The 14684-nt window shown below is 49.5% G+C and overlaps 1 protein-coding gene across 1 annotated transcript in view; it reads right to left on the minus strand.

Annotated features, from left to right (window-relative positions):
- ITGA9 (integrin subunit alpha 9) overlaps positions 1-14684 on the minus strand; it is a gene marked incomplete at its 5' end in the record, with an annotated part of 332275 nt that overhangs the window by 253402 nt on the left and 64189 nt on the right. Inside the window, 3 exons of the mRNA XM_080801218.1 lie at positions 3764-3918; positions 10378-10423; positions 13139-13229. Of these exons, the coding sequence (XP_080657344.1) occupies positions 3764-3918; positions 10378-10423; positions 13139-13229 (292 nt within the window). The remainder of the gene's footprint in view (positions 1-3763; positions 3919-10377; positions 10424-13138; positions 13230-14684) is intronic.

Consider the following 14684-nt stretch of genomic DNA (forward strand, 5'->3'; position numbering starts at 1 on the left):
GGGAGGCTCAACCCGGATGGTCAGTGTGAGGGAGGCCGGCGGAGGGAGAAGCGCTGCATCTTCCTGCTGCTCCCTATGCCTATCAGCTTCAGCCGGCCACAGGCTTCCCTGGCAGCTAGTTCCAACGGTAGTTAATACCAGTGTCAGCTTTTCCCCCACTGCATTAGCTGCTACCCCCTCCCCCAAGGTTGAGGTCCCAGGTCAGCAGAGTCCCTTCTCCAAGCTTCTAGGTTCTGATCGCCGCCGGTGTGACCTCTTCTGTTTGTCTGCTTGACCAGGGGTCCTCAAGTCTCAGCCCCCCCAGAGGTGTGCTGAAGGGCAGGTGGCTGGGCCCCAGTGCCCCAGGGTCTGATTCGGTTAGAATGTTCATTTCTAACATTCCCACGTGCCGCTGCTGCAGCTGGACTGGGCACCACGCTTTGAGACCTCCCTCCCCTACCGGTGCCGACCCCAAACTGGGGGCTGTTTCTGGCAGTGACTACCAGGTAAATCCCAATTCCCAATATTAAATTCTGTCAAAATAACTGGTCTCTGTTTTCCTAACTGGATGCTGCCATTCCAGGGGCCAAGGCAGAGTCACTCCCTACAGAGTCTCTGGAGTTCCCATGGTCCTGCCAGAGGCCATCAGCCAGCCCCGAACACCCTGGAGACCACATGGGAGCTATGGTTTCCCACTGCTAAAGCAGAAGATGAAGAGGAGGGGGGAGGCCCTTCCCCAGCAGGTCCTACCAAAGAGGGGGAAACAAAGAGGTCAGCCTACAAGTGACATGTAGCATCTATGGCTCCCCAAACCATCCCCAGGGAGGTCCCGTGGCTCAAGATGCCAGCAGATAGAAAAGGCTCCTGACAGCTCTTCGGAAGTACCCAGCACACACCACACCAGGCACACTGCACCAATGCAGTCACTCTATGGACGCAACCCAGCCGTGAACATGCAGACACTGAGAGAGGGCCTGGAAGGTCGGCTCAAGGCGGGCATTCATTTGCCAGGCATTCCGTGGCCAAACCCACCAGCACCCAGGCTCCTCTGCAGCTGCCAGCAAGGGGAGAGAGGAAAGCTCATCACGCCCTGGCCTTGAGTTCCCAACATAGAGGCCTGCACAGCGACCCTGAGCTTGGACGACAGCGGAGGGTGGCGGTGCCCCCACCTTCCACCACCTGGAGACCAGGCACCTGATCCTCCTGACCATGCAGAGCCCAGGCCCTGCCTTCTGTGCTGGACCCCAGGGATACCCCACCACTGTTGGACCCCCACAAGCTACCTCTCACTTCCTTGATTTCTATGACATTTCCTTAAGGGCTGCCCGCTTTTCCCTCCTCAAGTCTCTCCATATTCCACAGCTAGCTCATGTTTTACCAGATTTCTACGAAGATGGAGATCCAGCACCCTTCCCTGAATGCCTGGGGACAACAAAGAAAAACGGATGGAGAATATTCTGCATCGCCCACTGATACCAAAATTCCCATTACCATGTGTAAGCCTTGATCTAAAGTAAATGAGGAAAAACACTGCTTAGATTGTAAAGGGATGTTTGATTTCAGTGGGAGAGCGTGCTGCTGCTCAGAGTCCAAGACACATGGGCAGCAGCCCGCCTCCTCCACGCTGCGCACTAGGGACAGGACCATGCGCTATCCACCGGTCTGTTTCTTCTGATATTCCCCGACTCTTCAGGGGTCACGGTTGAGCCTAGACTCCATTGTAATTCTGCCTAGAGGTCAATGAAAGGGGCCCCAGTCACTGGGGCCCAGAATGCCCACTGGTGGGCAGCAGCATGAGAAGACAACCACATCTCCTCCTGGCTCAGCCCACAAACCTTCAAATCTACCCCCGTCTTATAGTCTGACATCCCTCTTGCTCAAAAACTGGCGTCTTGGGTTTCTTCTCGTCTGTTCCTACTATACCAAAATACCTTCATTACCACCACAGTGATGTCATTAAAGAGCCTGGAATGGTGTACACTGCTTCAGGATCAAAATAATAGAAACTCTGTAACCCCCACTGGAGGCTCCATGAGGATATGCTTGGCACATGCAGGCACACAATAAACATTTGTCAAATGAACACACACATGAACTATTAATCACTTGCTTATTTTAGATTTCTAGGATAGTTCTGCTTATTTTTATACACACCAACATAAACCTTCAACTCAATTCTTTCATAATGTTTCCTAATGGAGTCCAGCTACATCATGAGTTGGAATTTGAGAGAAGACACACCATCTAATTGGGCAGAGGACATAGGAGTCCTAGGACCAATAGAAAAAAATGTTTCCCTAGAGACTGATTAGGGAGGAGATGAGAAAGAGTTTTTGGAAAGCAAAAATAAGTATGCTCAAACCAGGATTCAACTCCTGGCTTCCCCAACAGCTATGTGACCCTGAGCAAGTACGTTTCTCACTGAGCCTGCTTTTTTTCTCACTGGGCTCCACATAAAACTTTTGTTAATTCTTTGCCACCACGTCCTGAGTGCATGGAATGTTTACATTCAGTTCTGAAATTCCTAAGTTTTTTTTTAAAAGAAATTTCTATGAACAAGTTCAAGGTTTGATTGTTGAACTTATTCAAACCATCTGAAGATCAAGATAAAGTATCAAGGAGACGATTAGCCTAGAAGGATTAGTGCACTGTAAATAACGTACAGCTTTCAAGGTGCAGCTGAGAAACAGACCAGGGCACGTGTGCATGTTTGCGCGCCCACGAGTGCTCATGAGTGTACACACACACACACACACACACGCTCCAGATCAGTGCTTCTTGAACATAAATGTGCACACAGATCCTGCGGGATCTTGTTAAGAGGCAGATTCTGATTCTCAGACCCAGAGCAAGGCCAGAGATTCTGCATTTCTAACAAGCACCCAGAGGACGCTGGTACTCCTGGGTCCAGGGACCACACTGTGATTAGGGAAGGGAGACACTTGACTCTAAAAATGTCTAAGAAATGCAGGAAGTCCAGGTCCTTATTGTTTTTTGTGTTTTTTAAAATTTTCCCAGAATTCTATTTTCTATTATTAAATCAGTCTTCCAAGTAAGAACAAACCATTTATTAATCTGCATGAGTGTTCCAGATTCATTTCCTTCAGGTGACCATGTGCTCTTAAGTTCTACTCCGCCCCAATCCTACCTGTTCCAGGGACTGGACCTCTGGAGTTGGGCTAGCAAGCTGGCCTTCTCCAACCAGAGAAACAGCAGGGCCTGCTGTCTCTTTTCCGTCATCTGAAGCTGACAAAGCAGCTCCTCCTCTTTTGCAAGTCTAGGGCTTCATAAAATTCAGCATCCTGATCCTACCATCCATCCCTGGTCTCAGATTCCACAGTCAAGGGCTTATGGCCCTGACATCTGGCTGGTGCCCCAGGCTAAGGGGGAGCCTCCAAAGACCCACCACTTCTTTTTTCTAACCAAATGGAATGTTCTGTAAGGGCCAGGCTCCAGTCGCTACCTTTCCACAAGTCCCACTGGCCTGTGACACCTGTGGCCCTGTGAGGTTTCAGTCTGGTCACAGATGTGGGGAAAGGATGCTTGGGGTCATATGTTATTTGTTCTAGAGCTGGAGGCTATGTTAAATTGGGAAACTATGGGAAGCAGAAAAAAGCAGGAACTGTAGAGGGAAAGAGGGTCTGGACTGTGTATCTGCTGCCTGCAAAACCAGCCAGGATGCACAGGGAAAGCAAAGGCTCCAAAGAATCCCTCAGCGACCACAGTCGCACAAGCCCTCTCCGGCGAAGATGCCGTCCCAAGCCCTGACTCAGGGGCTCATTACCAATCTCTCCCGGAACGTGCTTGCCGTGGAAGCTGAAGCAGGCGGTGACGTTCAGGCAGTTCACAGGCTGCAGCCCATCGTGACACTGAGGCGCCGTGATGTTGATGGAGGCTGGGAGGAAGATGGAGACGTCCACCGTAATGACGGGTCTCGCCCTGTGCGTCGAGAGAGGGAGGTGACTTAGCCAGGCTCCCAGAACGGAACAAGAAGTAATCCAGAGAGAGAAATCCTCGGCCTTCAGCCCGGCACTTAACGAAACCATGAAATAACCCATGAAAGAAGGGCCAGTGGGCCCTGTAAATACTTTCTCCTGGTTTTCAAAGTGGCTTATTTCCTAATAAATTAATGGTTAACTTCCCAATAGTAAAGGCAAGTAAGTTGTTAATAAAACACATCTGGGTGAAGCCATAAATGAACCACCAGATGTTGGGTGATTATTTAAAATTTCACCAATTAAGTTCCGATCTCCATTTTATTAGGAAGATAGTAGTATATTTAAGAGGAGTTCCTACAGCGGATGCCAGGACTCGAGAAATAGCTGTACTGTCGGGAATGGCCGTGCCCTTACTGTCTCTGGAAGCATGAGCTGCAGAGTTCCAGTCCCATCCAGTGCGTCAAACCTTGCCCTTCCTTTACTCCCTCCATTCATTAAGCATTTTTCTAAAAGAACTTGATCCACAGAGTCCCAGCTGGTAATGGCAAAGCATTTCAGAGCTGAAGAAATCAACACACCAGGCCTCAGGAGCAAGTGAAACCCTATAAACATTGGCATCCTTAACACCAACGTGGACCGCCAGCATCCCCACCCACCCCATACTGTATCGACACACGGCATCCCTCCTGCACTTTCTGGGGATCACCAGGGTTGGCCGACCAAGCTGACAGTGACTCAGGCCATTCTGCTGTCATTGCAAACACCTGCTCAGGGACAGTTCCCCTAAGCTGTGGCTTAGCCTTCTCCCCTCCAGGCCTCACAATGAGACCCTTTTACCTCCAGGGAGCCCCAGCCTTCATGCCACTGGGGTGATATAACAAGATTAAGGGGCATTAAGTGGCTTGAGAACAATGACCTCCCTTGTGTACAGTGACCCTGCCAAGAGCCCACAGCGACAAGACAGATGGGAAAAAGGAACACAACTCTCAGAGAAGAAGGTATTAAGGAAAACCTTGGGGAAAGAGGGAAGGAAGGACACATGTGGCCCAAGGAGGGTGAAGGGTTTTCATTGCTGCCACCACTGCCATGGACGTGGGTTCAAGACTGGGAGAGTTGGGACAAGGACAAGGGAACGGTGGGTCTCCCAGAGCAAAGCCAGCTGTAAGGCCAACAGACGTCAGACAATAGCAGTGTCTGAAAGAAATCCAAGGTCCTGGCCTTCCAATTTTCTTCTGGGTTCATCCTTGTAAGATGCTCTAAATAACACAGAAAACAAATGTTCTGCTCCTTGTCAAGAGGACTGAACACATACCAACAGACCCTCTAGAAAGTCCCGGGTCCTTCCATGGCCAGCTCATGGTCCTTCTCCTGGGAGGCCTTCTCCAGGACCCCTGCACCATCTTCATACCTCCCCTCACTTACTTATTAAGGTCACTGTCTGTTTCCAAGGCTGCTCCACCAGTCTACATGCCCCTGAAGGGCTAGGACCCCCCAAATTCATCCCGATAGCCTCAGGACTGGTGTTCAAAAACCTGAGGTGTGAAATGGGTGCCAATCTCACAACAGGCCCAGGGACTAAAAACCAAAGGAGCGCCCCAACTTTTACAAAACAGACAGAGGCACCAGGGAGTACTGGTCTCCACCCTGTAAGATCTCCACCCTGCCCAGGGCACATGCTGCCTGGTCACCGCACGGAAGGAAGGCCTCACCCCCTCCTGCTATCCCAGGGGCCACCCGCTCCCCGCAGAGCCCTGCAGAGGAAGGCCGGGGGAGCAGGCCGGGAAAATGACATCAATGGAGGCCGTCAGCACAGGATCCTCTGAGGTGAGGACAAAGACCTTCAGAAGCACACGTCTCACCAGCATCAGTCAGATCAGGCCCTCGATCCTGTTTCAGTTCCAGAATTGTTCTTGGACCAGGAAAAGCCCAGAAATCTTTCCGGAACTCTCTCATTGCTCCCTTTGAACTGGAGTGGCACGGCACCAGGTGCCCATCGCCCTCACACAGGCCCTGCCCTCTGCAGCTAATTGGAGAGCGCAAAATCAGCAAGGCCTGAGCGGGGCCAGCCCACGGTCCCGCCTGCAGAGGGGCGCTGAAGGACAGCACCACAAAGGCCTTCAAGACTTAGTTTTTAACAAGCTGGTAGCTAGACTACCTCCTTCTGATGATTCCGACGGTTCAAATCCTGATACAGACAGTCCCTGACTTACGATGGTTCAATGTAACAACTTTTCAACCTTATGATGGACTGACGTGCGCTTAGGAGAAACCGAACTTTGAACTGGATCCCCGAGGATCCCCTTGCTGGTGTTATGTGGGATGACTGTGTGGTGACGCTGGCCCTGGGGCCACAGCTCCCGGGCTCCACCACCAATCAGAGGCTGAACAGCCACTACGCGGACACCCTTTCTGTAGCCGCGTGGAGGCTCTGTTTGTCACTTCAGGCACAGCTTTCAGTAATTTACATGAGAGAGTCAACACTTGATTATCAAACCAGCTTAGTGTCGGAGGACTGTGCCCAGCTGCAGGCGGGGATAAATGTTCTGAGCGCAGCTGAGGCAGGCCAGGCTAAGCCATGGTGTTCGGGAGGTTAGGGGTAGTAAATATGTTTCCATGTAGGATATTTTCAGCTTACAATGGGTTTATCATAACAGTAACTCCTCCCTAGGTCAAGGTAGATCTGTAATTCTCCTGCATTTACATCTAGGTAAAACCAGGCAGGATGCCATCTGATGGAGTATTGCTCCCATCACCCCAGCCTTCTGCGGGGGGCAGTGCTGCACGTGTCACAGTCAGACAGACTGAGCGCCGACACCCCCATGAAGATGGAGGCTACTAAACCAGCCCTGGAGCCATCTCCTCCAGGCAGCCAATTAACGTCTGTGTCCTTAATGTCACTCACAGTAAGGTGTGCCCTTTTCGGCAGCCCGAAGGATTCCAGGCCCGTACACATCTGGACTCTCCCTTGAGGATGTGTAAGAACGGGCATGGTGTGGAACCCCTGGGTGGCTCAGTGGGTTAAGCCCCTGCCTTCGGCTCAGGTCATGATCTCAGGGTCCTGGGATCGAGTCCCGCATCGGGCTCTCTGCTCAGCAGGGAGCCTGCTTCCCCTGCCTCTCTCTCCTGCCTCTCTGCCTACTTGTGATCTCTCTCTGTGTCAAATAAATACATAATTTTTTTTTTAAATGGGCATGGTGTGTTTCATGAGCCTGTGCATGCTTGGTTTCTTTTTCTGGTCTCACCCAAACTCTGAGGGGACTCAAGTCCACCTAACTTGCTGGTCAGCTAGGCCATGCCTGGGATGCCCGCCTCGCTTAGCCCACTGACCTTCTTGTCCACAGTTGTTCAGACCTTCTTGTCCACAGTTGTTCAGCCACATCCAGCACCTTATCAACAGATGCCTTCCTGGCCCCTCAGACACACATGGCAGTCCCTCTGCCTGTCCCTCCCTGGCCCCCTCTCTAAGGGGCCCCAGTTTGCCTTCCCTGCTCCTGGAAGAGACCTGAGGTGGTCACCCTCACCCACATTCCACGCTGAACCTTGCCCTGGACCTGTTCCAGTATTGGGGCCTGGCTCAAAGATGAGGTCCCTGCCACCCATGGCCTATACACTGCATCCCACTTTCCTCTCCTCCCTCAACCCCCATTCAGCCTTGTCCCCCTCTCCCTCTGTCTCTTCAGGCCCCAAGGCGAGAGTGGGGTCAGGGCAAGTTTTGTATGGATGAGGGTGAAACTAAAGCGGACCGCCTCTGACTAGTGCGGACAGGGAAGGACCAAGGAGAGCAGAAGAGGTTTCAAACACTCTTGGCCTAATCTCTAAGCCACATGGCAATCCCATTTGCTCCTTTGTAGCCAAGCTTCTGGAAAGGAGTCAAACTTCACCATCTGTTTTCTTGCTTCTCCTTCTCTCTCCCACCCACAGCGATCTGACCTCCGTACCTCACTTCTCTTGACCTGCCAGAGCCAAGGACACCATTGGCTTCACACTGTCACCTCCTAACATGACTACGTGGCCCTCTCTGCTGGGTTTGATGCGGGCCAGGGCCCTTGACCACATGATCCTGCCTCATCATCCTCATGGCACTGACCACAATCAACAATTATCTTCTTTTTAAAATTAATAAAACTTCAAGGTCACTTGCTTTCCTCATCCATAAAATGGGAATAAAAGTAGTAATATCTATGTCATAGAGTTGTTAAGAAAACTAAGAATTAAAATATGTTCTATCGGGACGCCTGGGTGGCTCAGTTGGGTAACATACAACTCTTGATTTTGGCTCAGGTCATGATCTCGGGGTTGATTCTCTCTTAAGTGTCCCTCTCCCTACCCTTTTTTTGACCCTCCTCCCGCTAAAAAAATTATGTTCTACCAACAAGAGAACAGAAAAACGAGCTACAGTGTATTCAGTCAGTGGACTACTGCTCAGTAAGGGGGAAAGAACACCACACAAAGGCTCAGAGGGATCTCAAACTCGTTGCACCGTGTGAAAGAGGCCAGAGCCGAGAGAGTGTGGACTCCATAATTCCACCTACGTGAAATTCTAGAACAGGCAGGACTCATCTAGGGCAATGAAAATCAGACCAACAGTTGCCCGGCTGCCCGTCAGAAGGGGGTGTAACTGGGAAGAGGCAGGAGGAAACTTCCTGGGGTGATGGAAATGTTCTTTATCTTAATGGGTGGCAGTTACACACGCAGGCACCTGCTTACAACTCTACAAGCACTATCCTTCAATCAGCAGGCTCTGCTATATACAATTTACACCTCCAAAGGGAAAGAAAAAACCAGAATGACCAGAGAAAGCTGAGCATGTGGGAGCCCAAGCGGTGCCTGGCATGTGGCAGGCACTCAGCAAACACTGGCTGTATGGGTTGCCTGCATAGTTGCTCTGTGAGATGCACCCGGGATCTGACACACAGTCAAATAAATAAATAAAATCTTAAAAAAAAAAAAAAAGAAAGAAAAAGGAGAATCTACAGGATATACCTTAAGTCAGATACTGCCGGTTTTAGGAGCGCCTTTTCTCAACTGTGAGAGCTGGGGAACATGTTTTATTCTAGAGGAATCGTGACAAGCCAAAGCAAGCTGCTCGGGACAGCGAAGAGGAGAGAAGGACGCCACAAAGGCGGCGGGTAAGCTCAGCTTCTGAAGTGTCACCTCAGTCATTGGAGGCTACGTAAGCTGTTTTACCTGAAAGGAGTTGGCCAACCCACAGGACAGGAGTGAGGGCTGGGGGATAAGGAAAGTGGAGATCCAGTCACATGGCAACAGCGATGTCACCACCTCAGGGACACACAAGCCATTATCAAATACTGAAGGGCTGCTACATGCAAAATATAGAATCAAGAAGCAGAATTTTAGGGAGGCACATTTTGCATAAGTTGTCTAAACATTGCTAACATTCATTGACCCCCGACCTGTTCTATGAATTTTGCATGTAGTACTAATTCACAGAGTTCTGCGGACCCAGTGAAGGAAGTACCACCATTCTCCTGTTTAACGGGCAAGAATCCTGAAAGGCAGGTCACCTGGAGAAACCCGCCTCCCAACAGCAGAGTGGGGGTTTGAACCCAGGCCACCTGGCCCTGGACCTCACCCTCCCAACCTAATGTGATTCTGTCTCCTTAACAGGTTAACATCCCGAGTTAGCTGGGGTTAACTGGTTCCCTCCAAAGTTTCTAAGCTCTCACCCCTATGGGCACCTTAAGGGTTGGGTGCCTTGTAGCCAGAGACTTGGAGGAAGGCGCTGCTGAATGAGAACAATCTGGGGTGTGCAGCTCCATGGCCTCTGGGACCCCTTCCAGCTCTAAGATCCCACTGGCCTATTTTAGAAAGTTCTGCCATCAGGTTATTAACAAAACCTAAGAGCTGGCTCCCACTCCAAAGGGTAATTTGGCCTCCTCTGACTCATACGGACAGAAATACTTGGAGATGGTTCAGGGCGGGATGGCAGCCCCCAGCCTTTGTAGGAGAGATTCAGGGTGCATGGGCTCCCATCCCTCACCTCTGCCTCCACCGGCAAGGAAGTCCTGCTCAAAGGGCAGGAGGCTCCCCGCCCCTGGGAATCCGGGGACTGACAAGGTGGGGATGAAGAGCTGGGACAAGGCAGTGCTTGGGAGCCCCTGAGTGTCCTGGCACCCACAGGAAATGAGGACATCGTGTACACACATTCATGAAGCAGCTGTTCAAGGCAAAAGGCAAAACTGCTGGGGCTGAAGCCACCCCAAGCCCTAGGGAGGCTACTGTCTCAGAGCTACAAGCCACTCGAGGACCGCCAGCTGGAAACTGCAACTGGGGACAAGGAGGACCAGACAGCCGCATTTCTACTTTCCGAGCACCTCCAGGAGCAGCACAGAGGGAACTGCTGACTGACGGTGAAGAACTTCCCCAACCACCCACCTCACCAAAGTCCCGCCCTCATTGCGAGGAACACAATCCAAGAAGCAAGAGGGAAGTGTCTCACCTTAGAAGAACCACGCTGTCCGACATGAAGGCTCCAACAGTTACATCTGAAAATCAGAAGTTTGTAGCATTCAGAGACGTGCTGAAGCCCCTCCCAGCCTACCCACCCCCTGGCAAGGTCCCCAGCCACGGCGGCCCGGCACTGAGCTTGGGGGCCCCCAACAGCCTTCCTGTGGGCCACACGGTGATCTTGGAAGAGGGAGAGGCACACTGCCCCACATGGCAGCCAATCACCTGGTGTGGCTTGCTGAGACCTTGAAATGTGGCTGGTACGAAAACCATGAACCAGCCCCCAAACTTTTATATTGACTATTAAATTAATTTCACCTATTTCTTTTTATCTTTTTTATGTGGTTCCTAGAATACATTAAATTATATATGTGGGTCACATTATGTATCTTTTGGACATGAGTGAATTAGAGAGGCAGATACTTAGAACTAAATGAGCTGGAAAAAAGCTCTAGGTTCTGTAGAACATGTGAATCATCTCTGCTCCACCCCTCATTCCCTGTGACCTCAGAATCTCTCAGTGTCCTTGTCTGTACTGTGGACATAATTATCCTCAGGGTCTTCTTCAAAAGCTGATGATATTTCATAATACTTAAATTAGAAGACATCTATTAAATACTTACTAAATATAATATTAGTTGTTAAATGTAGTATTTTAAAAATATTTAAATACATATTTAAATCAGAAAATTCAGGAAATACTTAGTACACTACAAACCAAGACCCAAGTGCTCGATGGTAATTTTTTTCTCCTTTTTTTAAGATCTTATTTATTTATTTCTGAGAAGAGAGAGAGAGCACAAGCAGGGGGAGCAGCAGGCAAAGGGAGAGGGAGAGGCAGACTCCCCTCTGAGCAGGGAGCCCAATGAGGGGCTCAATTCCAGGACCCTGGGATCATGACCTGAGCCTAAGGCAGATGCTTAATGACTGAGCCTCGCAGGTGCCCCAGTAATGTTTATTTTTAAGTAACTTGAATTTATAAAGTATATACTCATCTAGTAGCTCTCTGCCTTTCTTCCCCTCGAGTATAAACTCCTTAGTCCTGGGGTTCCCATTACCACCTCACAGAAGCAAGCATCTGAATCCAAGGCAGACTGAATCCCTGTGTCTATACAATGTCCTCATTAAGGAAAAAGAAACAGCAAATCCATGAATTGTAGGGCTGCTAAAATTGCTGCACTTGGGTATGCTTGTTAATTTTGCTGTTTTCCAAGCCTTTTTGAGTTGACTAGATGTTTGCAAACAAAAGAACCTGAGGAATCTGTCATTTCTTTTATAAAAAATATAAGAAGTTCAGGGGCACCTGGGTGGCTCAGTCATTAAGTGTCTGACTTCGGCTCAGGTCACGATCCCAGGGGCCTGAGCTCGAGTCCTCCACTGGGCTCCCCTCTCAGCAGGGAGCCTGCTTCTCCCTCTGCCCCTCCCCACATTCATGTGCTCACTCTCTCTCAAATAAATAAAAACTTTTAAAAATCTTAAAAGAAAAAAATGTAAGAAACCCCCATACATCATGAAGCATGAACCCACCTGCTCACAGAGAACGTGCGTCTCTGCCCACTGCGATGTGGCCTCTGGCCTGGCCCCTAAGTTCTCTGCGGCTCAGTACCCATGTCTTTCACGTGGGGAACACCCCACCTCTACCCACCGGCCACACTATGGGAGCCATTGTGCATGTGCGAGCATTTTGCATATACATCAGGTATTATTCCAGGACAGCCACAAATTACCCAAAACAAGAAGAATGGCCTTCTCCAACTTAAGCCCATGAGGCCCACAGGAACAAAAACTTCAGCAACAACCCTTTCCTATCCCCTCCTCCTGGCTCTGTAAGGTCACAAAAAATGATCAAAACTGCTGCCCATAAGAAACTACCAAATGCGCTCCCCTCGTACAGCCCAGCACTGGATCTCACAAGTCCTTCCGGGGCATTTTAAGTGGAAGAAGTACTTCCTCAAAGACAGCAAGATGACCTAGAATTCCAGGGAAATGCTTCCTGAATTCCAGGAACATTTCAGATTTTTTCAAATTCTCATCTCTCTTTCCTCACCTCACCCCACTCCATCCCCTTCAAACCCCAAAAGAACCACTACCCCCCTGCCCAGGGCATTTTCCCTAAACCAGACAATACTTGGGACTGAGGTGGGAAATGGTACATTTTTCTTCAATTAGCCTCAACCACCACAAGGCATTAATTCACCCTGAAGACAAGGCAGCCAGAACAGTGAGGGTCTGTTTTGTCCATCAGGGAGAGGGCATGGGTTTCTTTTTTGTTCCAAATATTTCAGTTTTCTTGCAGGGGTTGGGAGGTGGGGAAGGTGCTGCCCAGCTCCTTTTTTTCCCCTCTCAAGGGTAAGAGGTCTCTAACTATGCTTAAACATTGAGGAGAACATGAGGTTTCACTATCATTTTTAATGTGGATAGTGCTTTTTTTTTTTTTCATTAGAAAGAGCTGATGCCACAGAAATCCTGTTGTTTTTTTTTTCTTTTTCTTTTCCTTTTTTTTTTTTTTTTGTTGTTTCTTTTGATATCAGTCCATCCTTTTGGTGCTTAAACTCTTCAGAATAGATCATTCTAAAACCCCAAAATAAACTTCAACACCTTAAAATCAAATACCAGGCAAAGTATCCCCTTCTATTACAGGAATTTTCCTCATCCCACCTAGATGTCATCACGGCTTAACCCCACTGGAAATGACTCTACCTCACGCACTTATCTTCTTTTATCTCATATGCCTTTAAAGAAAAACAGCTTACCAGGATAGCCATTTCCATCCATATCAATGCCTCCTGATATGGACTGCCCAAACATCTGCAGAACCGGACTTATCTTCCGGCCGGACAGCTTCTGAAACAGATAATAGGGAAATTGAGTCACCGGATAGGAGCACAGTGGTGAGTAAGAACGCGTGACTGTTCCACGCAGCTTCTGTCGATGCTTGGTCCTGAAGCTGTGGAAAGAGAAAACTGTGGTCCTAATTTGATCCTGGGGTTTTTAGCACATGGCCAAAGACCACGCACTCAGTTACGGTGACTTGTCTTCACGACATGTCATTGTTTAAAAATTTTTCAAGCTCAGCGTTCACGAAAAACCCACCTAGACTTGTGTGCTAATGTTTTGACATGCCACGTGAAGTTCAAAATGGATGTTTACTTCCATTTCCAACAGCGGTTCTGTTTTGTTTCCACGCAGGTGGAGCTGGCTAGAATTCTAAGAACATGTTTTCCTTAGATCTCTCTACCCAAATATGTACCAAACATGGGCCACCCCTCTCCTTGGAGGTGCCGTCAGTCTTTCCCCAGGGCAAGGGGGGGCAGGTGGTGAGCCCGTCCAGCTGGCAGAGATGGGCACATGGAAACCACCTCTCAACCGAGCTGATCAGAAGACCTACAGGCTCCTGAGCTTTCCATACAGGTGAGACTGTCCTGTCTAGTAAATCTGGAGCTCCAGGGTCCTGAACCTTCTATAAAGTGTAGGAAAAAAAAAAGAAAAATCAGCCAAAGCCACCCTCTTCCCTACAAGGCAGCCCCCCAACCAGCCAGTTGGAGTTCACAGCTCTACCACCATAGGGCATCTGTACTTTCATTCATCATGAAGTTCAGTCTGTATTAACATATGCTGTCTTGGTTCAGGGCTATTTACTGTACAAGTGGCCTCTGTCACTCATCATCTACGTGGTGCAGTTCCTCAAAAGATATCAAACTTGCTGAATCAGAAAAGCCTAATTTCCTGGGATCTGACCTGTTTTTTCTTCCCTTTGTTTATACAACCTCTCTGGGAAGGCTTACCTCCCAATGCCCTCACTGTGGAAGATAAGAAAATGCTTTGTTTTCATGCCATACAGCACAGCACAACCCCTATCGGAACCAGGTTTACAGATAGCCAGGGGCTCACTGTGGACTTTCTTCCCATATCCTTTTCCTTACTGAGTCATCCAGAGAAGTCATGAGCATGGGAAGAGGGAGTTTCCATAGAATCTACAGATGGAGAGGCCGGGGACCAACCCCCACCCCCCCCCGCCCCTCCCGGGATCCCAGCACTGCGAATAACCTTCCACTTGCCATCTTCACTTAAGCCGTCCGACAGGAAATGTGCAAGCATCATGGTACAACTCAGAGCACCAGCAAACGCTGAAATGTTCCTTGCTCGCAGGCAGAGCTCCACATCCCACACGGCTCTGTCTAAACAAACATGTACGAATGTCTATTTCTTAAAAGCCCCATGTTGAGGCAGGCCAGCTCAGCTCCGCAGTCTAACGATGCTAGCAGCAGCTTGCCCTGGGTCTGCGTTTCTCAGCTCTGC

This window comes from Martes martes, assembly GCF_963455335.1.
Source record: "Martes martes genome assembly, chromosome: 1".
Lineage (NCBI taxonomy): Eukaryota > Metazoa > Chordata > Mammalia > Carnivora > Mustelidae > Martes > Martes martes.